The sequence below is a fragment of the Piliocolobus tephrosceles genome, chromosome 8, assembly GCF_002776525.5.
Source record: "Piliocolobus tephrosceles isolate RC106 chromosome 8, ASM277652v3, whole genome shotgun sequence".
NCBI lineage: Eukaryota > Metazoa > Chordata > Mammalia > Primates > Cercopithecidae > Piliocolobus > Piliocolobus tephrosceles.
The window spans coordinates 66,369,951-66,397,302 of record NC_045441.1 but is presented as its reverse complement, the minus strand read 5'-3'; the positions used below and the strand labels follow the sequence as shown (position 1 = coordinate 66,397,302).

The 27,352-nt window shown below is 33.0% G+C and overlaps 1 protein-coding gene across 19 annotated transcripts in view; it reads right to left on the bottom strand.

Annotated features, from left to right (window-relative positions):
* The window catches only part of DGKB (diacylglycerol kinase beta), an 824,940-nt gene that overhangs the window by 424,311 nt on the left and 373,277 nt on the right, over positions 1–27,352 (bottom strand). For all 19 annotated transcript variants that reach the window (XM_023215889.3, XM_023215898.3, XM_023215895.3 and 16 more), the window contains 3 exons: positions 13,208–13,293; positions 11,016–11,105; positions 4,708–4,868 (listed from right to left, as the gene is read on the bottom strand). In XM_023215889.3, coding sequence (XP_023071657.2) covers positions 4,708–4,868; positions 11,016–11,105; positions 13,208–13,293 — 337 coding nt within the window. The remainder of the gene's footprint in view (positions 1–4,707; positions 4,869–11,015; positions 11,106–13,207; positions 13,294–27,352) is intronic.

Below are 27,352 nucleotides of genomic sequence, written 5' to 3'. Positions count from 1 at the left end.
AATGACATTCAAGGTAGAAGATCTATTGCTGTGATTATGTCCCTGAGCACTGAGATTTTATGTTCCTGGGGCAGGAGTAAATCTTTCCGGGTGGAACGACTCCTCCTTTCATCCTCCTAATCCCCATATTATGCTCAGCCAAAAGAGCTCCAAGTCAAAGGGAAAAAGACCCTTTAAAAGAAAACTCAGTTAAAGCCACCTTATTTGTTTAATTAGTTCTGATCTGCCTTAAATCATAAACGCTCTATCACACAGTTTTTATTAGTTTCTAAATGTCTTTTAAATTTAGTTTTGCAATAAGTCTGGCATGTACTTATATAATGTGAGGTAGAGTTCTAACAAAATATTTTTCTTCCTAGGGAGCTAGTTTTGAACGTTATCAACTAAATAATCTGTCATTCCCCCAGTGAATTTTAGTGCCATCCCTATACTAAGTTCCAGTATGTGTCTCTGTACTTCCTCATTGATTCATTCATCTATTATTTCATAGGACCATTCTGTTATAATTATCCAATCTGATTGTAGCATGTCTAATTTGGTAAAACAAATTTATTTCTGCCCTTATTATTAAAATTGACTTAGCTTTTTGTCATACATATTTTAAATAACTTTGTCAAAAATTCCAGCTCCAATCTTGAGTAGTTATACGTTAAATTATAAATTAATTTGAATATTATATCAAGAAATCTCATATAAGAATAGAAAATGTCTCCATTTATTCTGATCTTGTGGGTCTTTGCAGAGAGTTTTAACATTTTCTTTATTAGGTCACGTATATTTTTAATTAATTCCTAGATACTTTCAATTTTTTTGCTATTGTTTTTGGAAACTCGTTGATTATTGCTAATATAAGAATATACTAGTGAATATTTAAGTTGATTTTATATTTGGCAAATTTGCTATACTCTCATACTAGTCATAATATATTTTCAATTATATATTTTTTCAATTGAAATATATATAGGTATTTATCATTATTTTTATTACTTTTTATATTTTTTCTTTTTCAACATATATTGTTTACTTATAATTCTCTTTACAGTACTTTTGCAAAATCAGTTTTTCAATAGGTCTGATTAAATTTTCTCAACAATGCAGCTTTCAGTTTTATCAACATTATGAATTTTTGTTGTTGTTACTCTCTGCTATTTTCTGCCTCATTTCTATAATAGCTTTCCTTTTCAAGTTTTCTGGTTTTGTATCATTTCTCCTTTTCAAACACCTTGACTTTTTGTATTTAAATAGAATTGACCCTTGAACAACATGGGAATTGGGGGCGCCGACCACTTTTGCAGACAAAAAAATTTGAGTGTAACATTTGACTATCCAGAAACTTAACAACAAATACTCTACTGTTGACTGGAAGCCTTATTGATAACATAAAGCCAATTAACATATATTTTGTATATTATACACATTATATACTCTATTCTTACCAGAAAGTCAGCTAAAGAAAAGAAAATGTTAAGAAAACCACAAGAAAGAGAAAATATATATACTGTTCATTAAGTGGAAGTTGATCATCATAAAGGTCTTTATCTTCATCATCTTCAGATTGAGTAAGCTAAAGGGGAGGAAGAAGAGAAGGGGTTGATCTTGCTGTTCCAGAGGTGGCAGAGGCAAAAGAGGTGGAGAAGGTGAAAGGGGAGGCAAATTACACTGGGTATAACTTTTATTGAAAAATATCTATAAGTTGACCAGTGCAATTCAAATCTGTGTTGTTCAAAGGTCAAGTGTATTTCTGTTTACTAATATAAGGGTTTTTCAACCTTGACACTATTGACATTTTGAGCTGTATAATTCTTTACTTTGTATTTGAGGTGTTGTCCTATGCAGTGAGGGTATTTAGCAGCATTCCCAACTTTACCTACTACTTAGAAGAAAAAAAAAAACAAAAAACCTACTCTAGTCATGACAATCAAGCAGACATTGCCAAATGTCCTCCGGGAGGAAGCAAAATTCTCCTCTGTTGAGAATCTCTGGAAATTGACCGAAGCGTATAAAAAATGAGAAATATTTAGAAAAAACTATTGAGCCTCAGATAAGAACTCTCTAGTGATGTTTCAGTCTTGGGCTGCTTCCTTAGCCTTCAGGTTCCTGGGTGTTGTAGTCCTTATTGTGGACTAAGCTAAGAAAACAAGTAGCTTCATTGTGAGTGGAGCTGACTTGATTTGAAATGGAAGCCAGAAAATCTCTATGGCCTAAAACATTGTTTTACAGCTTACACTTACAGTAGTTATATCTGTGGCAAATGAACAGGGAGAGCCAGTGTTATAGTTTATGAAACTGACTCTAGGGCAAGCAATTAACTAGCAGATTGGCCAGAAATTTAACAAAAGATCTTGGAATCAAACTTTCATATGAACTGTGATAAACTTCTATATATTCCCGGCTGTCTGAAAATCTGTATGGATTTGCAAGGCTACACAAATGCTCAGAAGAGACATAAGAAGATCCTAATTATCTATACTTCCTTGGTTAAATGAGAGGTTTTGTACGTAAGCAGAAGAGACAAAAGAAAGGGCAGATTATGTTAAAAGCTGAAGGTGATTTCTAATTGCCTGAACTTTGAATGTATTCTTCAATGAACACATGGATGCGATGACAAACAAAGAAGACTTACTGGCTCGAAGTGTTTGAGAACAATCTCTAGACAACCATTTTGACACAGTGGTGACCCTTAGCAAAGCAATATACACCATAAGAAAGAAAGGCTCCACAGGCAAGTCACTAAATAGACAAACATAGGAACAATAATAACCACTGTGGGCAAATAAAAATCCAGGGAATTAAAAATATGAACGATTTTCAGTTTTCAACAAAAACAAGGAGATATGCAAAAGAATGGGAAAATGTGTCACACATTTAGGAAAATAACAAATAAGCAAACAAGCAAGGTCTCTGATGGGGCACAGATGTTTGACTTCACAGATAAACACTTCAAAACATATATTATAAATATGTCAAAAGAATTAAAAGAAACACCATTTAAAGAATAAAGTATAGCAACAATGACTCTCCAAATAGAAAATGTTAATTAAAGATACAAAATTATAAACAAAAGAACCAAGTAGAAATTCGGGAGTTAAAAATCTAGTAACCAAAACAAACAAAGAACCCTAAGAGACTTAAGAGATTGGCATCATTAATATCTAAAGATTGGAAACAATCAAAATGTCCATCAATTGATGAAGGGATAAGCAATATCTGATACCTCCATGCAACAGAATCCTATTCAACAACAAAAAAGGAAAACAGTATTTATACAATTCACATGAATGAACTCAAAAACTTCATCTTAAGTGAAAGACTCCAGATGCAAAAGTCCTATATTGTGTGATTTTAAAAATTATTTTCCCATAAGTTATTGAGGTACATACAGGTGGTATTGGGTTACATGAGTAAGTCCTTTAGTGGTTATTTGTGAGATGTTGGATATTTTGAAATACAGAATGTCCATAAAAGACGAATCTTAGAGGCAGAAAGCCAATCAATTCCTTCCTGAAACTGGGAAAAGCAGCCAAGATTGAATAAAAACGGGCATGAGGGTTCTGATTTGCATAATAGAAATGTTCTAAAACTGGATTAATTTACTAAAATCATTAAAAAGTGCACTTACAATGAGTGAATTAGGTTGTGTGTAAGTGATACACTAAGAAAGCCCTTAAAAATACTGTTTCTATACCAGTGTGAATAGGAGGGCTTCTCTGGATCAAGAGACATTGCATTTTTCTTTCAAGTAATAACAGTCATTACAGTATTAGTAACCATTATATATTTAGCCTTTATTATCTACCATTCTATGAGATTCTTTAAATGTACAATCATATTTGTAACTGTATAAGAGAGGAAATAACAACCAGCATGGTACTGAGATACTGAGATTAAATAATTTGCTTAAAGACTCTTACCCAGGTAGCTTACCTCTTAAGTTCATGGACACAACCAATGTTTTCTATATTCTACTAGCCTTTTTATAGCCTTTTACTGTGTGTGTGTGTGTGTGTGTGTGTGATGTGACATGACATAAAATTAGCATGGCGTGACATACATTAAATGGAATGTAATGCTTTATATATTTTTAGATTTCATAATCGTTGGCTAAAAATACATATAATCACTGTTAAAATTATTCCTTTAGGATTAACATTTTAACAACTATTTCAACTGCCAAATAATATTTTACTCTGTGTAAGATTCTAAAAGAAATGAAGTGAAAAGTCAGCTTTCTGACTTATTAATCACTTGAGAATAGTAGCAGGATTTTTTGTAGACTTTTCTTAGATTTTTAGTAAGCTATAATGATTTTATAAAATAAATCTCAAAGTAAGATAAAATTTAATGCAATATTTTCACATTTTCAATAACATGGAGCTTTAGCTTATACTCTAAAACTTGTAAGTATATTAAATCATTCTAAGTTTCATTTTGGTAACACAAATAAACCAATTACCAAGAATATAGTTTTTTTCACCTTGTTTAAAATATGAAAAATATGTCAGTTGCTGATACTCTGACTTTAAATTAGTAAGTGATAAAAATCATAATTAGTCATTAGAGCAATAATAATTGCCTATTAGAAGAGATGTTTTGATGGCACAAGGTAAAATCAATTATTTATAATCAGTAAAGTTTCATAGTGTAAAAGTTTTCTTACTGTGATTATCCAGTATAGGTATAAAGGTAAAATTTAGTGGAAAATCTTACCACGCCAATGGAAAAGTAATTATTGATGATACTGTAAGGCACTGGGTCTCCCTTCTCATCTTTGTCATTAGGTATGACTTCAAACTTCCACCTGTCCAACATGATTTCTGTGCTGTTTTCAATGTCTTTTAGAATTTTCATCAAATTCTCACCTTCATAACCTAAGGGGGGGAAAAAATACCTTGAGAAAAGAACTCCAACCAAATAAAAAAGCTGTACTTTTATGTTTCCGTATGTTTATGCATATGTAATATTCTAAAGATAAATAATGATTTTGAAGCACATTCTACCACCAAATGAAGAATTAATTATAACATTATACTCATACCCACATTTAATTCTTAACTTTAATTTGTAACACGTACTGTATTTCTCTTCTCTTTTGTGGTGCCAATTCTCAGCATATACAACTGCCAAGTGAACATTTGTACTGTATACCCCACAAAACTTTATATAAATAGATTCAAAATTGAATGAATTCTCTGCTTCCATATCTTCCTCCTGTGCAGCTGACTTCACAAAGACATCATCCTCTACCCAGTTGCTAAAGTCAAAAATGTGGATGTCATTTTAGACTTTTTCCTTTCCATCACTCTCTTACCCTCACCTTTCCCCTCTAGTGATATAAAACTTTCAATTTAAGTCAAAGGTCCTACTCTTCGTTTTAAAATTTTGTTTCTTATTCTATCTACTCAGGGTACCCTGTTTCTTTCTGGTTGGTTTGCATCTATTTCCTTGGCACGGTTTTATATTTGCTAATACTTCTTCCCAGTGCTGCTGCTTATGCCTGTAGTCTCAGCTACTCAGGAGGCTGAGGCGGGAGGACTACTTGAGGCCAGGAGTTCCAGGCTGCAGTGAACTATGTTTGTACCTCTGTATCCCAGTCTGGGTAACAGAGCAATACTCCATCTTTAAAACAATAAATTTAAATAAAATTAATACATTTGCTAGCCCTTCATTCTGGAAAGCACCCTTTCAAAATGATGGCTCAGATGCCCCTCATTCAGTCCCCTACACACAGTTCTCAAAACTGGCCCTATCTTAGAACTAGTACACCACATTGCTGTTACTTGTGTTTTTCTCACTACAGGTTCCCTTAACCCGGCCTGCCATAGAGTAAATGCTCAACAAATCAGTTTTTTAATGAATCTATGATAGATGGTCAACATGACCTGAAAATAAAAGTCTTGTCAATATTGCATTCTCAATATTCAATTTACCTGTAGGTATGTAACATTATAGTTATCACTGCAGCCTAAACCTGACAGAGTTACTGTTTTTGTTTCTTAATCTCCCTCAACATTAGTTTCCTTCCCTGTCAAAACCTTAGGTTTCTTGTGAAGATTAAGCAAGATACTGTATAAAAAGATCTCAGTACATGAGCCCTAAAAGAGAGAATAGAAAGTTCTCAACAATATTATACTACTGATGATAATATCATCAGAATTTGAAATATTGTACTAAATTAAATCATCTCTCTCTTCACCCATATAAAAGCACACATATAGTCCTAAAATGATATTTTGTTTGGAACAATATTTTCAGTTTTTGCTTTTTTCTGTTCATTATTTAATTGTTGAACAAGGAAATGCCAGAGGCTATGAGTCCTCATTAGAGCTATTTGCATACATATCATTGAATAAATTCATTGGGTTAAAAGAAAACAGGCACTCTCATATGCCAAAATTCCCTAAAGAGGAATATATTACACTTAAGGTGTATCTGTTCAATTAACTATTAGAAGGTGAAGGCCACCAGAAACCAGAATACCTCTTCTGGAGCCCATCATCACTTCTTACCTTACACAGGTTTAAAAAGTAATTACGTGCTATTTAATACATACAGTAAAGGGTACAATAAGTAATGATTACATAAACATTGAAAACATTAAATATTATTTTAAAAGCTATCATATATCCTATAGCATAATTTGAAGCTGTAAATATTAATAATATGCATATAGCTGTACTCAGTGGCAAAACACTGAATGGTTTAAACTGCAAGATTATGATAATTATATTTACTAACATTTCATGTTTCTTAATAGTGCTACCTTATTCTAAATGTTTAATTCATTTCTAAGTGTTAATTTCTTTTAAGAAGTAATAGCTCCACAAATAAATTATATACATATATATTATTTTACCTACTGAATTAAATAGAAATACTTAAATATATTCATCTATTTTCCAAATTTTCCAAATTCATCTATTTTCCAAATTCATTTCAGAATAAGCTTGATAGTCTTTAGACATAAATTAATTTGCATATAATAATATATTATAATATAGGAGTATCGTGTGTGTATATGTATACATATACACAAGTAGCAGAAATACAAGTAAATAATAATGCTTTAAGATATGTTGAATTTTTTCTCAGTCATGTCTCAGGTTAATAGCAGCACCATCAAACATAACATTGGAACAATGTAGGAACAGCAACCTAGCCAGGAGAGAACATGAGAGGAATGAATGTAATGAAAATCAATTACCACTGCTAGATTGCAGCAGGGTCACTCAGCTTAAAATCTTTACCACTGGATATGTGTATAGGGATTTTTATGACTAAACATGAAAAAGGCTAGTTTAAATCTGTCTTCTAGCCAAGCAAAAGTAGAAAGAGGCAATAAATAAATCTTGAGAATTACAACATCTGCAATTCAGAAGTGATTCACATAGATGAACTCTAAACTGTAGTCTCCCATTTAGCAAATATCTTTTCCCTACTTCTTGTATGTATCTATTCTCAAGATAGTTAAATAATGATATGTAACTATTAATAGGATTCCTGTACCCAAGAAGATCATGATTTTAAAAAAGGATAAATCAAATCCACTAAATATGCCAGCGAAAGATTTTTATAGAAAAGAACAATGTCATTTTACTTTTATTATTTTGATTTAAAGCCTGTAATCACTCCAGGCTAAGAAACAAATGAAAACATAATTAATATTTATTTTACATTTAATGATATAATGTTATAATGACTGAATCTAAAAAGTCATAGAAATTGTTGCAAATGAAAATCACATAAAGAAATGCAACAACAAAACTGTATAAAAGTGTGTCCCATTTACAATTATTACTTACCTCCTTAGTTTACACTAACAAGATTTTCCTTGCCATTAAATTGTTGTTAAGAGAGACTAATGAATGCCAGAAATTTACAAAAATAATGCTAATTAAGCTAGGATATCCTACAGACTTACAGTGTCAACTTTTCCAAAATATGAAAATATATGCTTATAAAAAAGAGCCTTCAAGTCAATAGATTCCCTGAATCTTAAGTGAACCAAATGATTAATGGTGGAATGAAGTACTTTCTTCTACAAATATTAAGCATAATAATAATTACTGCAACTGCATAAAGTTCTTAACACAAACATTGATATGGTTTGGCTCTGTGTCCCCACTCAAATCTCAGTTTTCGTTGTAATCCCCATAATTCCCATGTGTCAAGGGAGGGACCTGGTAGGAGGCGATTAGATCATGAGGGTGGTCTCCTCCATGCAGTTCTGGTGGTAGTGAGTGAGTTCTCATGAGATCTGATGGTTTTATAAGGGACTATTTCCCCTTTGCTCATTTGCTTCTCTCACCTGCTGCCATGTAAAACATGCCTTGGCTTCTCGTTCACCTTCATGAATGTAAGTTTCCTGAGGCCTCCCCAATCATTTGGAAGTGTGAGTCAATTAAAACTTTCTTTATGTATTATCCAGTCTTGGGTATGTCTTTATAGCAGTGTGAAAACAAACTAACACAAACACTGTGCAAACAATTTATCAGTTTAGCACAAGAACCTACAAGGTACGTACTATTATTTTCTTCAAATTCTGATGAGGAATCTACATCCAGTTTTTAAGTAACGTGCTCAAAGTTACACATCTGTCAAGAAATAATCCCACTGTAAAGCATATTTCTTTGTTAATAATCTCTAGCAAATGGCATCTTCATTTCCCTAATTGCTCAACTTGGGTATCTTGATACCTTGCTTTCCCTAAAACTCCTAACCAATCCACTGGTAAGTACAATTAAACTGAGCCTGAAAATGTACCTCCAGTTTGTCTACTTGCCTAATTTACATCATACAAGCTCTAGTCTACTCACTTTATTATGTAATTAGAACAGCTATAATAGAAGTTCTCATTTGGAGAACTATAGTTCTGCATGTTTTCACAGTTTCTGACCAGTTTATTTTCTACCCCCAAATTAATCTGTTTTGAAAATGTGTCAGTGTGTTACTCTGCTTCTGAGACTTTCAAAGCTTCACTTTGCATGTCAAATTCAATCAAATAAAACTCTTAGAATGACAAACAGATTCCTGCATTATCTGGCTCCCAATTATCTCTCCAAAATCATAATACTCACCACCCCTAATTGCCCAACACTGCATTGCTTCTTCAGCAACCCCACCTGCATTCCTTCCTTCAGTCCTTGAAACACAGAGAGCTATTTCTCCTCCTTCTTATATTTTAGGTCCAGCTTAAATGTTACCTCCTCAGAGAGACCTTCTTTCCCATCAAGCTAGATAGTTCATCCTATTATTCATTCTTCTGATTCCTTAATATCATTTTATAACTATATGTTTCATTATTGTTTGATTTATTGTCCATTATACTCAATGAAAATGTAATCTCTAGAAGGATAGAAGCCATTTATTTATTTCCTCACTGTATATTTAGTACCTAGAACAGTGCCAACACATATCAGACACTCACAGAGAATTCAACACTAATAGTTACTTTGACACATGTTCTTGCCTTTGTCCATTGTTAGTACTTTGTATGCAGTTTCGCAAGAATGATTAGAGTATGCCAAACATGGACTTCTTTATCAAATTTGAGATTTAGGCCATTTGTTAATTTGGAAGCAAAAACAAAATTACTAATTTTCATATACATCAAATATATGTTACCGAAGATTATGGCAAGAAGACACACATATTTTCTTTCTTTTTAATCAATGCACTTGTATGAACGCTGGCAAATACAAGTATCTTATCAGAAATAGTGATATATTTACTCGTTTCTTTAGATTTCATGAACTCTAATGCAACTCATGAAAATACTCCTTAAGTATATTCTTACTGAAGATCCCAAATAGGTTACATACTAAGTTCTTGATTTAGTCAAGCATGTACACAGCTTAGAGCTAGTTGGTCAGATATTCATGGAATTGTTCTCCAACTTTGCTGTAAATCAGAGTTACTTAGGGACTTTGTTTTAAAAAAAAAAAGTAATCTGCTCAGTTCCCAACTCCAGATATTTCCATTCAGCGCGTCTGGGGTGGGGTCAGGCCACTGTATTTTTAACAAGCTCCCCAGGGACTCTGTTCACCTTGTCTTAGTAGACACTTTTCAAACTTCTCTAAATGAGCTTTGATGCTAAAAATATTTAGCATTCAAGTCCTGCTTCTTTACCAAAGTCTGGTGGTGTTTAGTGATCTTATCTGGTGGTGTTCAGTGATCTTCAGATAAATATAGCCTATTAGTGACTCTGCAAAATGTTTTAAGACCTCGTCTCAAAATATTCTCTCTTTGCTTACCCTACTCCATCCACACTATTTCAGTTTCAGTTTCTTGAATACGTCAAATGCCTTGCCACTTTGGGCCTTTGGACTCGATGTTCCCTCTGCCTATGAAGTTCACACCCAGCTTTACATGGCTGTGTCATTATCTAGCTAGTAGTTTTCTTTTTTCTATGTCATATCTTCAGTGATGTCTTTCCTTACAATGATCATTTGTTTACTTGTTAGTGTAAAGTCTCACGTATGATTTTATGTGCCACTAAAAGTTAAGGTACTTTTGTTTTTATTTTGTCAACTTTGTAGCCAAAGTGCAGAGCACAGCTGGCTAGCATAGAGTGAGTCTTAAAAACTGAGTATTATTTAACGTATTCACTCCTGGGAAACCAATTCGTTAAGCCTTTCATTTTTCCTTTGTTTGTGATTTTACCACCCAACTTATAAATTAAAAATATAAAAATTAAGTGCATCCATGTGTACCTTATTTTCTAACAAAAAAATCAAAACAAAAAATAAAAACAGAAAATAAAAAACAAAAGCAAAACCCAGAGATGTTTGGAAACTTGCACTCATCTAGTTTAAGTCTGTAATTAATACCACATTAAAACCCAATACCCATGGTCTCTTTGTCCATTATTTGTTCTTCTATCCAAGACTATTGCTCAAAATGATATATTATATATACCACATCCGTCATATTCACTGAAATCATATGGTTTTTTTTTTTTTTGCAAGGGAAAGGGGTGTTGTGTACTGTTTCTGCTTTTGTTGTTGCAGCTGCTTTACCTCCTCCCCATCGCAGGCATCTCGCTAGATCATTACCAGTCCCAAGAGGCAGAATTGCAACTGGAGGATGCTTGCCTACATTGGCCTTTTCTGCAGAATAAAAAAAAAATACAAATAAAGAAAATTTCAAATTCAAATAAAGCAATGGAAATAGATAGGCTGATGACATTAAATGAAGGAATATCAATAGGTACTCATAAACAAAACATAATTGTATTTTTAAGATATATACAATAATGAATTATGGATAATTTGTAAACATTTGTAGCAATTGATAAAACAAAAATACTATTATTTACAGAATTATGGAATTTCCAAAACTCAGGCAAGAGGAAAGCTTTTTAAATATCTTAACTGAGCTAAAAATTGTTCTGTGTCTTGTCTCCATTACAATCCTCAGGGATATTATTATATACAGCATAAGATTACAACACAGAGACACAACTAGGATGGATGGGTAGGTTCCTATATAAAGTCCTTTTGCAACATCAATTCCAGGTACATTTTACTTAGAGGAATAAAATATTTGCAAACTGTTGAATTATAAAAGTGAGTAAATTGCTAACAATGTCCTTGACTTTTTCCCACCTATGGTGCTGCTTTGTGTCAGAGCAAACGGAACACAACGTTAACAGCTGGAGTACACCGAGATCAGCAGGTTTTCCATGAGATTAATCTTTACATCACGTAATGTTTTGGGTTCAGAGCAGTAAAGATCTCTGCTGCTGACATCCCATATGCTTTGGCTTGAAGCATCGCATGCCTTGAATTAATCTCACAAATGTATATTACTTTCTTTTATCTTTTCTTCCTCCTTAGCCCCTCAAAATCAGTGTACATATGTGTGTAGGATAGAGGGGCTAGATAATGTAGGGATATGTCACAATGAAATAGCCGACGACAAGATTTTGAGGGCTAAAACAAGCTAAGAATTCCTGCTATTTTTCCTCTAAAATCCTTACAAGTCCTCAGATACTTTTCCAACGAACTCATTAACTTTTGTAATTCTTGAATTCTGGTTGTCTTCTCAGATAATACATATAAATACGATTTACATTGTTTAATGGAAGGCCAGATCAGAATTTTCACTGTTGTTTTTTAAATCAAATATTAATAGATTAAAGCTGTTAAATCCTTATCAAAAGTGTTGCCGACATGTATTTATTTTTAATTTGAATATTTTTAGCGTATGCAAAGACAGAATGTTATCTGCATTGACTAAATAGGTGTCTGTTTCAATTTATACAGAAGGTAAAACTTCTTTTGAATCAATTCATTCTATGAAAGGGTCTGTTTTAAACAAAGAATTGATCAATGCAGTAACTGAAATGAGACCAAAGAGAGTCAATATTTGTTTTGGATTTATTTCCTCATAAAGGCCTATTCATGATCTCTTTTTCTAGCTAGTAACCAGTTCCGACCACTGACTATATCTGAAAAACCAAATAATTTTCCTGAATTTATAGTTTTTCTTGTACTGCATACTTACCTTATATCCTCAGTGATGTTCCTGTGTTGTTTGCTTATAAAAATCGAGTTTTTTCAATTTAAATAGAGAGGCAATATAGAATAAGGTTTAACTGTGGGTTCTAATATTAGCTCTCTCATTTCACAACTATAAGACTTTGTTGCAGTTATTTACTTTTACCAAGTTTTAGGTTCCCTATCTCTACATGGGATTATTAATACTATCTGTGTCATAGAGTTGTGAAGAATAAACAAGACAACATGATGAATAAAAATTAGCTATGATGATGATGATGGTGGATGATAATGATATGAATGTATACAGAGGGTAAGGTTTTGAGGGTCCATGTTTTAATAATGTAAGAACATCAATTTGGCACAGACTTTATCACAAACACTAAGACTGCTCCTTTAGCTCCTTGTCTGGGGCACACAAACAATCTGATTTCCTACAGCCGCATTTGAAAACAACTCTGAAAATTTGGTAAACACTGTAAGAAGTGGATTAGAAAGGAAGGACTTCTAGATACTTGTAAACTATTTTGGCAGTTAAATTTTTGAACTATAGAATAATATGTTAAACCAGTAAATAGTGTACAAACTTCCAGATGTCCAATTATATCACTGCTTCCAAAGATAATGATACAAGCAATAGATACATAGATGAAACAGGATTGAAAGCTATTGCTCTCTCCCCAGTCATGTTAAGTATGTGTCTGCATTACCTATGCAATCCAAAACCCAGCCCACGGTTCCATCTCCACCACAGGCTAACACTCTGAAGTCAGGAACATCACGGAAAAAGTTTAACCTGAAAAATAAGCATGTTATGGCTCATGATTAATAGTTTAAAAATAAGATATTTTCAGTTTTGTATCATTAGTATTTTACCTGATGAAATACATTTTTATTTTATAAAAACTGTAAAATATCTGTCATAACTTACATAGCTCTAATCCTATTTTATAATTATATATTCAAGATTCTATAATTTAAAAATATTTTGTAATTATATATTCTAGATTCCATAATGAATATACTCTATTTTTCTTTAATAGACTCTAAAATTTTAAGAATAAAATTAGCAAATTATAATAATTTTCATTAAGATATTCTCCTAGATGTGATTTGCAGTTCACATAACCCAGAATGTCACATACTACATTATTTCACTTAATAAATTTCTTCAATCCAAAATTATCTTTTGAGTGAATATATAAATGTGACAGTTATGTCAGTAAATATGTCTTTAACAATTTTGTACTTTCTCCATTACTGGGAGAAATTGATCAGACTGCAACTGGGGTTCTAGCCAACTTTTCTTTTGACTGAGAATCTGCAAGTAGGAGTCAGGCTTCACCTTGTATTTTGACCTAGTTGACAGTGTTTTCCATCCAGGAACACTCCAGCCTAATTGCTGGGTCAGCTGCCATAAATACCCACTGCTTCTGCTGTTACTGCATGCAGTGTGCTTAATAATGCAACCTACCTTGGGAAAAGCCACAAAGGCAGATAATGCAGCCAGCTATACAATCATAGCCTACTTTATTGCAATAAAAAATTGAAGCAGGACAGAAATTTTGGTATGTGTCCCTTCACCTCCCTTATCCCAAAGATAACAACTGATAGTGATATAATATGCAATTATCCAAGGAATTTTTCTACATACTTATATATACAAATTTTTATACATGTCTTTATTACACATATATGTTCAACACAAATAAAATTGTGCTATACATACTGTTCATTAACTTGTGTGGTTTTATTTTAACTTCAAATATGTCTTAGAGAACTTTGTGTATCAGTATATAACATATGCAGATGTCACGTGTGGCATTCCGTCAGATTATTATTTTTAAGCACTGCATCATGTTTTATAATAAGTGCACATACTACAAGATAAAATAAATGATTTCTTTTTTATGAATTTTTAAGCTTTTTCTAGTGTCTCATTATTACAAAAAAGTTTCGTATTTAACATTATTTGAAGAACATTTGTGCAAACATGCGCATGTGTTTTGAAGGCTACTCTAGAGAAAAATATTCCATTACATCATTATATCCCTCTGAATGGCTCCCACTGTCAAATATGCAAGGGTCCATTTCCTTGCAACCACAAAACACTACATATGAACAACTTTATGATATTTCTGTAATAGTGAGTGAAAACCAATGTCTTTTTATTTGTTGTAAAATCACACTTCCCTGTTTACTAGTGAGTTGAACATATTTTTATACATCTCCTGGAGATGTGTAACCTCTCCTATGCAAAGAACATTCAAAGATGCACCTTTCTTTCTATTGAATTGTCTTTTTATTTTTTGAGATGGAGTTTTGCTTTTGTTGCCCAGTATGGAGTGCAATGGTGGAATCTCGACTCACTGCAACCTCCTTCTCCTGGGTTCAACTGATTCTCCTGCCTCAGCCTCCCAAGTAAGCTGAGATTACAGGTGCCTGCCACCACGCCTGGCTAATTTTTGTATTTTCAGTAGAGACAGGGTTTCATCATGTTGGCCAGGCTGGTCTCAAACTGTTGACCTCAGGTGATCCATTCTCCTCAGCCTCCCAAAATGCTGGGATTACAGGTGTGAGCCACTGCGCTGGGCGAGTTGTCTTCTAATAATACTTTACAAACTCTTTGCATATTATAGCAATCTTTGCATCTAAATTTGCATCATTTAAAAAAGTTTTGTCAAGGTAATACCAACACTGCATAAATATAATAGAATATGTATAAAAATTACTAAAACCCGTCATCTGATTATAATATCCATGGATATTTAGAACAGGAAACTTTCATGCATTTTCTCATTTATTATATTGTGGATATTTAACCTTTGTGAGACATGTTGCAAATATTTTCTTAGGTTCTAATACTTATTGTTTTGCTTATACTAATATATGTACAATACAATAAACACATATGTACCAGTTGCCCATTCCAGGAGGTAGAACATTTCCAATAATTTACATATTTCTCTGTTTTCTTTCCCTATAGCACTGCTCTTTCCAATTTACAAAGGTGAGCACTATTCTGAATACTGAGTTACCATGTGTCTGACATAATCAATATGTGTCTTTCTACTTTTCCCACTTAGTACTGGTACTCAGATTCATTTATGTTGTAGCTGAAGCTTTTTCCACATGTAGTTGAAGTTCTTTTTACTTCTACTGCTGTGTTAAATACCACTTATACGTCTTTTAAAGTCCATGTCAATGGGCATTTCAACTGGTTTGCTTTACATTCTTGCAAAAAGTGCATTCTTGTACAGGCATACCTCATTGTATTGCTCTTTACTTTATTGAGCTTAGCAGATATCGCAGTTTTTACAACTTGAATGTTTGTGGCAACTCTGCTTCTAGCAAGTCTATCAGTGCCATTTTTTCGAACAGCACATGCTCACTTGGTGTCTGTGTCACATTTTTGTAATTATCACAATATTTCAAACTTTTCATTATTATTATATCTGTTATGGTGATCTGTGATCACCTTCAAAGTTATTATAGTAATTGTTTTGAGGTGCCATGAACCACACCCATATAAGACAGATAACTTAATCGCTAATATTGTGTGTGTTCTGTCTGCTCTGCCCACCAGCCAGTCTCCTGTTTCTCTTCCTGTCCTCAGGCCTCTCAATTCCCTTAGATACAACAGTATTGAAATTAGGCTAATTAACAACCCTACAATGTCCTCTAAGTGTTCAAGTGAAACAAAGAGTTGCATTTCTCTTTCAATCAAAAGCTAGAAATTATTAAGCTGAATGAGGAAAGCATGTCAAAAGCACAGGCAGGCCAAAAGCTAGCCCTTTTGTGCCAGTAAGCTAAGTTGTAAAAGCAAAGGCAAAGTTCTTGAAGGAAATTAAAAGTGCTACTCCAGTGAACACACAAACATGAAGGCGAAACATCCTTACTAGCTGATATGGAAAAGGTTTTAGTGGACTAGACAGAAGATCGAAGGAGCCACAACATTCCCTTAAGCTAAAGACAAATCCAGAGCAAGCTCCTAACTCTATTCAATTCTATGAAGGCTGAGAGATGTGAGGAAGCTGAAAAATAGTTTGATGCAAGCAGATGTTGGTTCCTGAAGCTTAAGGAAAGAAGCTCCATAAACAGCAAGTGCTGAGGAAGAAGTGGCAGCAAATTATCCAGAAGGTCTAGCTACAATTATTGATAAAAGTGGTACACTAAACAATTTTTCAATGTAGACAACATAGCCTTTTTTTTTTTTGAGATGGAGTCTCGCTCTGTCCCCCTGGCTGGAGTGCAGTGGCGCGATCTTGACTCACTGCAAGCTCCGCCTCCCTGGTTTACGCCATTCTCCTGCCTCAGCCTCCTGAGTAGTTGGGACTACAGGCGCCCGCCACCGCGCCCCGCTATTTTTTTTGTATTTTCAGTAGAGACGGGGTTTCACTGTGTTAGCCAGGATGGTCTCGATCTCCTGACCTTGTGATCCGCCCGCCTCGGCCTCCCAAAGTGCCGGGATTACAGGCGTGAGCCACCGCGCCCAGCCGACAACGTAGCCTTCTAATGGAAGAAGATGCCATCTAGGACTTTGATAACTACACAGGAGAAGTCAATGCCTGGCCTCAAAGCTTCAAAGAACAGGCTGACTCTCTTGTTAGGGTCTAATGAAGCTGATGACTTTAAGTTGAAGCCAATGCTCATTTGGCATTCTGAAAATCCTAGGGCCCTGAAGAATTATGCTACTCTACCTGTGCACTATAAATGGTAGAACAAAGCCTGAGGGACAGCACATTTCTTTACAGCATGGTTTACTGAGTATTTTAAGTCCACAGTTGAGACATACTTCTCAAAAAAAAAAAAGACTCCTTTCAAATATTATTTTCATTGACAATGTACCTGGTCACCCAATATTCTGAGGGAGATATGCAAAAAGATGAATGTTGTTTTCATGCCTGCAAACACAGCATACATTCTGCAGCTCATTGATCAAGGAGTAACTCAACTTTCAAGTCTTATTTAAGAAATACATTTCATATGGCTATAGGTGCCATAGACAGTGGTGATTCATTTTGGGGATCTGGGCAAAGTAAATTGACAACCCCTGAAAAGGATTTAAAAATCTAAGTGTCATTAAGAACATCCATAATTCATGGACAGAGGTCAAAATATCAGCATAACAAGAGTTTGGAAGAAGTTGATGTCAAGCCTCATGGATGACTTTAAAGGGTTCAAGACTTCAGTGGAGGAAGTCACTGCAGTTGTCATAAAAATAGCAAGAAGTAGAATTATAAGTGGAGCCTGCATGTGACTGAATTGCTGAAATCTCATCATAGAATTTGAAAGGATGAGGAATTGATTTTTAGAGATAAGCAAAAAAGGGGGTTTCTTGAGATGGAATCTACTCCTGGTAAAGATGCTGTGAACACTGTTGAAATGGTAACAAAGGATTTCGATTATTACGTAAATTTAATTGATAAGGCAGCAGTAGGATTGGGAAGACTGACTCAAATTCTGGGGGAAGTTCTACTGTGTGTAAGATGCTAGCAAACAGCATCACACGCTAGAGAGAAATCTTTCATAAAAGTAAGAATCCATTAATGGGTTAAATTTCATTGTTGTCTTATTTTAAGAAACTACTAGAGCCACCTCCGCCTTCAGCAACCACCACTGTGATCATTTGGTTCCCATTAACATCAAGGCTAGACCCTCTACCAGAGAAAACATTATGACTCCCTGGAAGCTCAGATGATTGTTACTATTTTTTTTTTGCAATGAATTATTTTTAAGTTAAGGTATATACATTTTTAAACCATAATGCTATTGCACATTTAATAGACAACAGTATAAACATAACTTTTATATGTACCAGGAAACCAAAAAATTTGTGTGACTACTTTATTGTGATGGTGTGGAACCAAACCCACAATATCTCCAAGGTATGCCTGTACATACGTCTTAGTGCTTAAGGGCAGTGGCCACTTTAGAGTAAAGCATATTAATATGCAACTTCACCAGATAAGGTCAATGTTTTTTGCAAAGAAGTTGCACCAATGTACAATGGATGTGCTCTATGGAATCCATTCTCTTTAACACTTGTCACACTTTTTCATTTTATTTATTTCTTATTTTCATGAAATGCCTATTTATCCTTTTTGTTTCTATTATTTATTCCTTTTCACCTTGTTGGTTTGTAAAAAAATTTTACATGTCTCTTAGTCCTTTTTTGATAATTTTTTTCAAATATCTTCTACAAATTTAAAGTTTCTTCTTTTACTTTCATTGTAATGAATAAGAACTTAGTTTTAATATTCAATTTCATCATCCCTTTGATAAGTGGTTAGTACCTTAACCAGTCTTCTGTAAGACAAGCTTCCTTACTCACAGCTCAGAACTCACATATACTCTCTTAAAATGTCAGTTTTACTTTTGACATAGAAATTCTTAGTTTGATGTGGTGTGAAGTACTTTCTTTTCTTCTCTCCCCACTTTCTCCCATCTCCCCTTTATCCTGGCCTCTGGCCCTCCCTCTTTTCCTTTCTCACTCCCTTTCATTCTTCCTTTTAGCTGTAGTGCAGCATTATTTTTTCTATTTATTTTTTATCCATATTTATTATTGAAAAATTCAACTTTCTACTATGCAAAGTCCGTGATGAATATTACTTCTACATATGGGTACATTTCTATTTGTATTCTCTATTGTGTTTTACTCACGACTTTGTCCATCTCTGCACTAGTACCAAACTCTCACAATTACTATAGCTTTCCAGTAAGTCCATATCTCAGGGCATGAAGAATCTTACCAATTATTTCTTTTTTTTATATACATTTAAACTCATTGTAGTTCATAAAAATTAAGATAATAGTAAGAAAAACCAATCATGATTTTGACTGAAGTTGCATTAAAACTATATATTAATTTTGGAAGCAATAACACATGTATAATATGAATCAAGTTTCTTTATTCATGAATGTAGTATTGCTTGATTTATTTAGATAGTCTTTAAAATCTTTCAACAAAGATTTAAATTTTCTGCTAACAGGTCTTGCACATATTTTGTTAGATTTATTCTTGGTTGTTTTGTAGCTTTTGTTGGTATTTTAAACATTTAAAAATTATGTTTATTAATAACATTAACATTTTTGTTGCTGGTGTATATAAACATATTTGACTGTTACACATTACTTTTATAAATAATCACATTACCACTGTTTTTCTATTGCTTACATTTTGTTTGTGGATACATTTGGATTTCTATGTATGTAATTGTGGCATTTGTTAATAGCAATGGTATTATTAGTAATCTCCAGTCCTTGTAATTGTTATTTATTTCCCTGTCTCTTTTTCCTTGACAGAATTCCAACATATTGTTGAATAGGAGTATTCATAGTGAATATCCAGATCTTCTTCCTGAAGCTGAGAATTACTTTTGGAATCCGCCCATTTAGGATATCGCTATTGAGATTTTATTTTTCTTTCTTTTTACTTTCCTTTTTTTTTTTTTGATGGAGATTTTTTATGAGGTTAACAAGTTTTCCTTCTACTCCTATCATAACAGAAATTTTTACTATACATAAATATTAAGTTTTTCTGCATTTTTGAGATTTGACAAGGTCTCTGTCCTTTAATTGGTTAGTGTAAGAATAAACATTTATATATTTCTGCATTATTAAACCATGCTTGCAATCCTCTCATGCACCCGAATTGATTCTTGTGTATTAATATTTTTAAGATAATTGAATCTCTTTACTAATATTTTGTTTAGAAACGTTGCATCGATATTTATGAACAAATTGACCTATTTTTCTTCCTCATACCACTTTTATCTACTTTTTAAAATTAAAATCATACTGCCTCATGAAATATGTTGCAGAGTAGTCCCCCTTTTACTATTTTTGTGGAAGAACTTGTATAGTTATTGAAGTTCTTTGAAAACTGGTAGCACTTTTCATATAAAACCTAAAATTCTGTTTTTTTTTAAGAGAAAAGTCTTAAATCATTGTTTAAATTACTTTAGTAATTATTCTTAAAAATTTATGGTTTTAAATTCTTCTTAAGTCAGCTTCTTTTCCAGCTATATTCCTGTAGCAATTTGATTCTCCCTCCCAGATTTTCAAACATTGGCACTGCAACTTAAGAAAACTTTGTAAAACATGGCAGTAGCTGCAACATTTCCCACAGAGCTAACTGTTTTTGGTGAAAGCCTAACCATCCAGTTGACTCACCATTGTTCTTCTATTCCATGATGATGTTTCATCTCTTATTCATTCTTGTTTTCTTTAAAAATTGTCATCATTGGTTCTTCAGCAGCATCCTACCCCCAAACATAAACCCCATGTGACTGTCAGACCAGCTTACTCTCTGTAAATTGATTGCTAATTGGAAAATTTGACCTCTCTTTATCTCAATTTCTTGATCCATTCAATCCATGCAGTTTTCCCTAGAAACTCATTCATTCCTTACTGCATTCATTCATTGAATAATATCCTTGGGATTTATCTAGTGATTCTGACCCTCAGTTTCCATAACTTTAGAATGGAATTAACACCACGTGGTTTGCTGGGCTCTTTATATACACATAAAGAAAATGCGTATGTAAATGCAATTTACTATTCACATGTTATTACTAATTTAATTATATTTTTTTTTCTTTATTAAAAGTAGTATAGGTGTGTTTTAGATCAGAGTGCCACTCCTCGATTTCCCTACCTCCTCCGCCTGCATCGTCCTGGCAGAATAGTCACAATTTTCTAACAAGCAGTAAGCAGAGTTTTTCTGCATCCAATCTGAAACTAGCCAGTGGACAATTGGGAGACCTGCCTATAGCACGGGAGACATAAGGTACAGAGGAAAACAGCTGTGATAGAGGACAAGTAAATCGAAGAGACTCAGCAAGAGCCAAAATGCAAGGTCCTGCGTGGCACTGACTTTTCACCCAGGAAGGCTGTGATGAGGAGCAGCTGTGAGGCTTCCACATCACGAGTCACCATTTCAATGGGGAGAAGTGAGAAAATGAGGAGTGTCAGGAAGGATTTCGCTCTGGGGAAATTTTTGTACTGTGTATTGTACTATTTACCTATCAGTTCCACAGCGTTCCATGTGAAGAATGAATAAGCATAAACATTTTGCAATGAAATCATGCTCGGGTCCTGAATTTATTTGCAACAATTTATGAATTTTTTTGAAATTAAAAGTTCAAATGATTTATGAAGCAAATGAATGATGATGAATTTGCAATGTTGGCCTTTAGAGCATTGATTCATCTAGAGAGTTTCCTATGTATCTGCAATAGCTAAATTTGAAAGCGGGCCTATTATTTGAGTTTAGCAGCCCTCTGTCAGACGCTTCTTTTTTATCATATCTGCTCTATAATCACCACTATAACATTCCACCAAGTTTCAGTTATGCAAGATGAATAAGTTCTAGAGATCCACGGCACAACACTGTTCCTATAGTTAACGATACTGTTTCGTACATTTAAAAAGCTTTTAAGAATGTAGATCTTATGTTCATTGTTCTTACCACCACCACAACAAAAGAGCAGGTGGGGAAATTGTGATGCTTAATATTACCAAAAACAAATCCAGAAAATTTCATCTAAGATTCAGAGGCTTACTTTGTGTTAAGATAAAATAGATACAGAAAAGGCGGTAAATTTTCATTTGTACCTAATTGTTACTAGGTACAAAGCACAACAGGAAAACCTTTTTTAAAAGAAAAGAAAATTATACTAGTGATTCCAGAATCTTGGAAAGTGTCATAAATCAGAATTCTTAACTTCAGTATGTAAATATTACTTTTCATTCCAATCTTATATTTTATTATTAAAAAATACCGTCACTTATATACAATGTGGCTGTATGGGTTAGAAACAGATCAAGTATATAAAATAAATAAATCTATGGCTATAAGTAGTATATATATATGTTATAGATGATAAAATGATATTTTTGATACTTAGAGGAAATCAGTATAAGAGTCATAAATATTTTCAGCATATCCACACATGGTGAATGCTCACTTTACTTATACATATTCATATCTCTTTGTATTAAAGCAACACAAGGCTGAAGGATCCAAAATGACTTTACCACATGTCATCAATTCTCTTTTTCCTCCTTCTTGTTTAGAAAAAAATAATTTCAAGAGCTTGCCTTAAGAAAGGTCTGCATTCTGATTTAAGCATTTAGAGACAGAAAGAAGCATACTTGCCTCTGATTATTCTATTCAATTCATATTTATACTTGCATGTACACAGTTACATACTATATTATTCTTAAAGTTACAAGACAAGATTAGATGGATTCAAAATTGCCTCAATAAAATCTGGCTGAGTTTTCTGATTTGTGAGGTTACCATTGTTTTTGAAACAATATTTATGGTCTAGAAAACCAATTTTTAATAACTTTCAGCTTATTTATTAATAACCAAACTGTATTTATACATACCTTGGTATCACTGATATTATTATTATTGCTGGTGTAATATCTTTTAAAACTCCATGCATGAATTATTTATAGTCCCCAAAGTTTCATTCTATTACATATATTACAAAATGGGGGAAAGTTTATTTCATGTTTTTCTCTGCAGATTTTGATGTTTCATGAATTTAATGTGACTCTCTCAACATTTTAATTTAAAGTAAAATGAATTATAATAATATCCTCCAATCTAATATATTATGTACTTTATTTCAACAATACATTATAAAATTTAGTTAAACTAGGAAATGCACCTGTTTCAAGAAATTCGGTGAGAGTTTTGAGATACTGTATGGAAGCTGAATTTACACTGTTTTGGGAGGACATTCCATGTGGATAAGTGGGATAGTTACAAAACAATAATTGGAATTAATCTTTATAAACCCAGTGCAAATTAATTCTGTTACCATAATAACCAGAAATAAGTTTTAGAGTATTTGAAAAATATACATATTCCAGTGGACCATTAATAAGTGAAACATTCACTTCATTATTTCTGGAAATCTCAAACAAATCTTTTATGCTTACGTGTGTTAAAAGTGAAGGAGAGAGGGACAGAGAAAGGGAAAAACACAGACTGAAATGACAAAAGAGAGCATGAGACACAGAAAATGAGCGAATATTTATTCCTGGGGAACTTATAATGTCATCTCATTAAATAACTTTACTATTCCTCCTACTATAAAATGAGTTAGAAATGAAAGGTCAGTAAATGACAGGTTCTATGATGTAGCCTAAATATTTTTCCTTTCTTGACTAATGTACATATTTCTTTAAAAATTAATATTGGCAGAAATATCAAAAATTTTAAAGTCATTTCTGAGTGAATAGAAACATTAATATTTAGTTGAAATATTCTTGCCTTCATATAGAAAATATTTATAATTTTATTAGTATAAGTAAAACACTTGTAAATATATTTTGTTAAAATATAATTTTTTTTCTGTTGCATGGAAAATTATAACGCTTTAAGGATATTTTTAAAATATACAAATTAATATTTAAAAACCAACTAACCGATGTTAAACAAAAATTATGAAAGGTCATTATTTTAGACTGAACTTCTGCACTAGGCCCCAACAGACCAGACCAAACCAGAATGGAGTCACTGTGCTAAGTGCCATGTAGTCAAACTGAACTTGAAATGGTTCAGTTAAAAAACAAACAAACAAAAAAAAAGGAGATTTGCAGCAACCAATCCGATGGGGCCCAGTTCACCGGAGCTAGCATGATAAGGAAGTCCCCTCTACTTTGACCCTGTGAGAAAAGTAACTTTGAAATGACCAATCCACCTTTCATTCCTTATTTCTGCTTTCTTTAGTCTTCTTCTGCTTGTAAAGTCAAACTCCTGTGCTCAGTTCGTTGGAACACTCATTCTATTCTATAGAATTAGGTGTTACCCAATTCTAGAATTGCAAATATAAGCCAATGAGATCTTTAAACAAAATTTGTTGTAATTTTGTTTTTTGACACTGAAGAACACAAAACACCTTTTAAAAAGCCATTTTCTCTCATCTGTAAGTTGTTTTCTACACTAGAGAGGGAGGGATTTAATTGAACTCAGTATTTGCATCCTGTATTTACTGCTACAAATATGCAGTAAAATTTATGGTCATGCTACATGAAAGTCCATCTCTAAAAGTACTAATGAATATGCATAAGTTATGTGTGTACTGATATGTATATATATGTTTGGAAATGTAGTTTAAAATATTACTTGTAAGTTCCATGACTAAACATAGAGAATTGACAGACAATTCTGATGTAATGAGTTGAAAATGAAGAGAAAAACACGACAGAGTGTCAATTAAAACAGAAGTTACACAGTCTTCCTGATATTTGAAAGAAGTTAAAATGAAATGATTCATTCTTATTGCTTCTAATTGGAAAGCACATATATACCATTCATGGTCCAAAATTCATAGTCTATAAAATTAACCCCTAAAATGTAGCAGCACAAGTGATTAGGTTGCTCAAGACTGTTTGACAAAGTTGCTGAAATCCATTTCCATTCTGTCGTGTGAATGTTTTTAATATTAATAATTAGAATTTGTTTTTATTTTGTACAGATCAGATCATCCCATTGAGTTAGCTTAGAGTGTGAAGTAAGAATGTATTCTGAAAAGAAATACATCTAGACTTCTCTAGAGGAAAAAATACTTTGCTTAGGGTCAAATACAAAAGAATAACTATAAATTAAATGTCACCTGCATCTATACATCTATATTATTTAATATAAATGTAATAACTACAACTATGTACTAGGAACTGAGTTAGATTCCAGAGATTCAAAAACAAGGTAGAATTCTTGCCTTTGAGTATCTCACTGGCTTAACTGAGAAGGCAGACAAGAAAACACACAGTTCAGGTCACTATAAGATGTTCTCTGAGGGCAGTTAATATGGACTTGCAGACACATGAGTTGAATCTTGAAGCTTGGGTAAAGTTAATTAGCTGATGAATTGAGGGACTGACGTGAGGAGAAATTGAGTGAAGGGTTATTATGTAAGAAGGAGGGTAAATAAATATAGATTCTAGGAGAGTGGTTACATGATAAATCTTGAAAGCCTGAAGTGACGTACTGTCAGAGGGAATGGGAAAGCGGTTCTTTAGTGAATGGCCTTTTCATTCATCAAATTAGAGAATAAAAACAGTGTGTAAATTTGGGAAAAGGTGAGAAAATTAGTTTAGTAATAGATATGTGGAATTTGAGATACCCATGGAACTTGTGTTCATGGAGTATTGAAAATAATAAGTTAATTTCCTCCTACGATCTCTCTTTGATAAATAAGGAGCAGGAGAGTGAATCTTGATTATGTATAAAAATTGAGGCCCTCTTTAAGAAAAAATATGCAAAATAAATGTGTATAAACTTTTATAAAAGTGATGTATATATATATAAATAAATATTTATTTATAATAAAAATCACATTACATTGTAAATTTAAGATAACTTACAAACATTACATCATGGGATCTAGAATAATAACAAAGTTTTGTGAATTAATAAACTGCCTAATGTTTTGTTTTTACATTTTTATATGACAATTTTAAATGATATTTGTATTGAGGTTAAAAGATGATTTTCTTTTCCTCTAGAATGATTTATTAAGATACGATTAAATTGATGATTTATTAGGAATGTTCCACTCAGCTTCACAAGTCATCATTGATAAAGTAAATTTTTAGATTATTGTTAAATATGTGAAAATCAATATTTGTTTTTTGGTCACAGTCAAGCTGTAAGACTTGCAGGAATTTAGATTTTTTGTTCAATGATTAACCTTAAGTACTTTGAATTAATGATATACATTAACTATTGCTATATTAATAACATGACATATTGTGAGTTTTATGTATCTTCATTGATGGCGATATTTCATAGAGATTTATAAACATGTACTTTACACATAAACATGCCTGCTGGTTGTGGAGCTGATATAGACTGTGCTCTACAAGCACAGGAATAATGATACATTTAATATCATGTAACTTTCATCAATAATAAAAATTTATAATTGTTTATACCGCATTGCTAACTGCATTCCTGGAAGAATAATGCTTCTGTTTTGATGAGGCATTAAAGAGAACTGAATGGGATGATTAGAAGGATTTTTTCACAGATAAGCTTTGAGCTTTGTACATTTCAAACCTCATTTCTCCCCTACTATACACATATTCTGTTAACAGGCAGGCTCTGGACCATTTTTATCAAGACATGTCTTCTGGCTCTTTAAATTTATGTCAGAAAACCAGTGTAAAGTTACACTGGGCAACGGGGATATGCCTGGAAGTCATTTTTACACCAGGAGAACTAGCAATAACAACCATACACAAAAATATCAGTGAACCACATATTATAAGCCTCAGATTTCAATCATGTAATTGGATCTCATCCTCTTTTAGTCAAATCCTAAACTGCTCATGCTCATTCCAATGCTACTAGTCACTAGGTAAAGTGTGATGAAAAAGGAGTTGGAATGGAGACAAACGTCTTTTTTTTTTACTGTTTTACTTTTATTTTTCCATATAGATGCCCAATTTTTCTAGTTAATACCAATACATATACAGGGCATTGGGGAGGGCTCTTAATTATCTTCCATTGATATATTTGCCTCTATGCATTACTACTGAGCTGCTTTAACTAACATTGTTCATAAAAATTCTTGTAGTTAAAATACCCTCTTTTTAAAATATTAAAAACTCAAATGAGAAAGGCAATACAGCCACATTGCTAAGATCTTTCCTATAGTCTTGAAAGGAGTCCTTGCAAGTGAGAGACACTGAAGTTGAAGATTCTTTGCCTTCAAGAGCATCTGCTTCTGTGCACACATCTTACTATAGCGTAATACTGGTCAGAGACCATAATTTAAAATACGAAAGTTACTCGGGAGACTGAGGCAGGAGAATGGCTTGAACTCAGG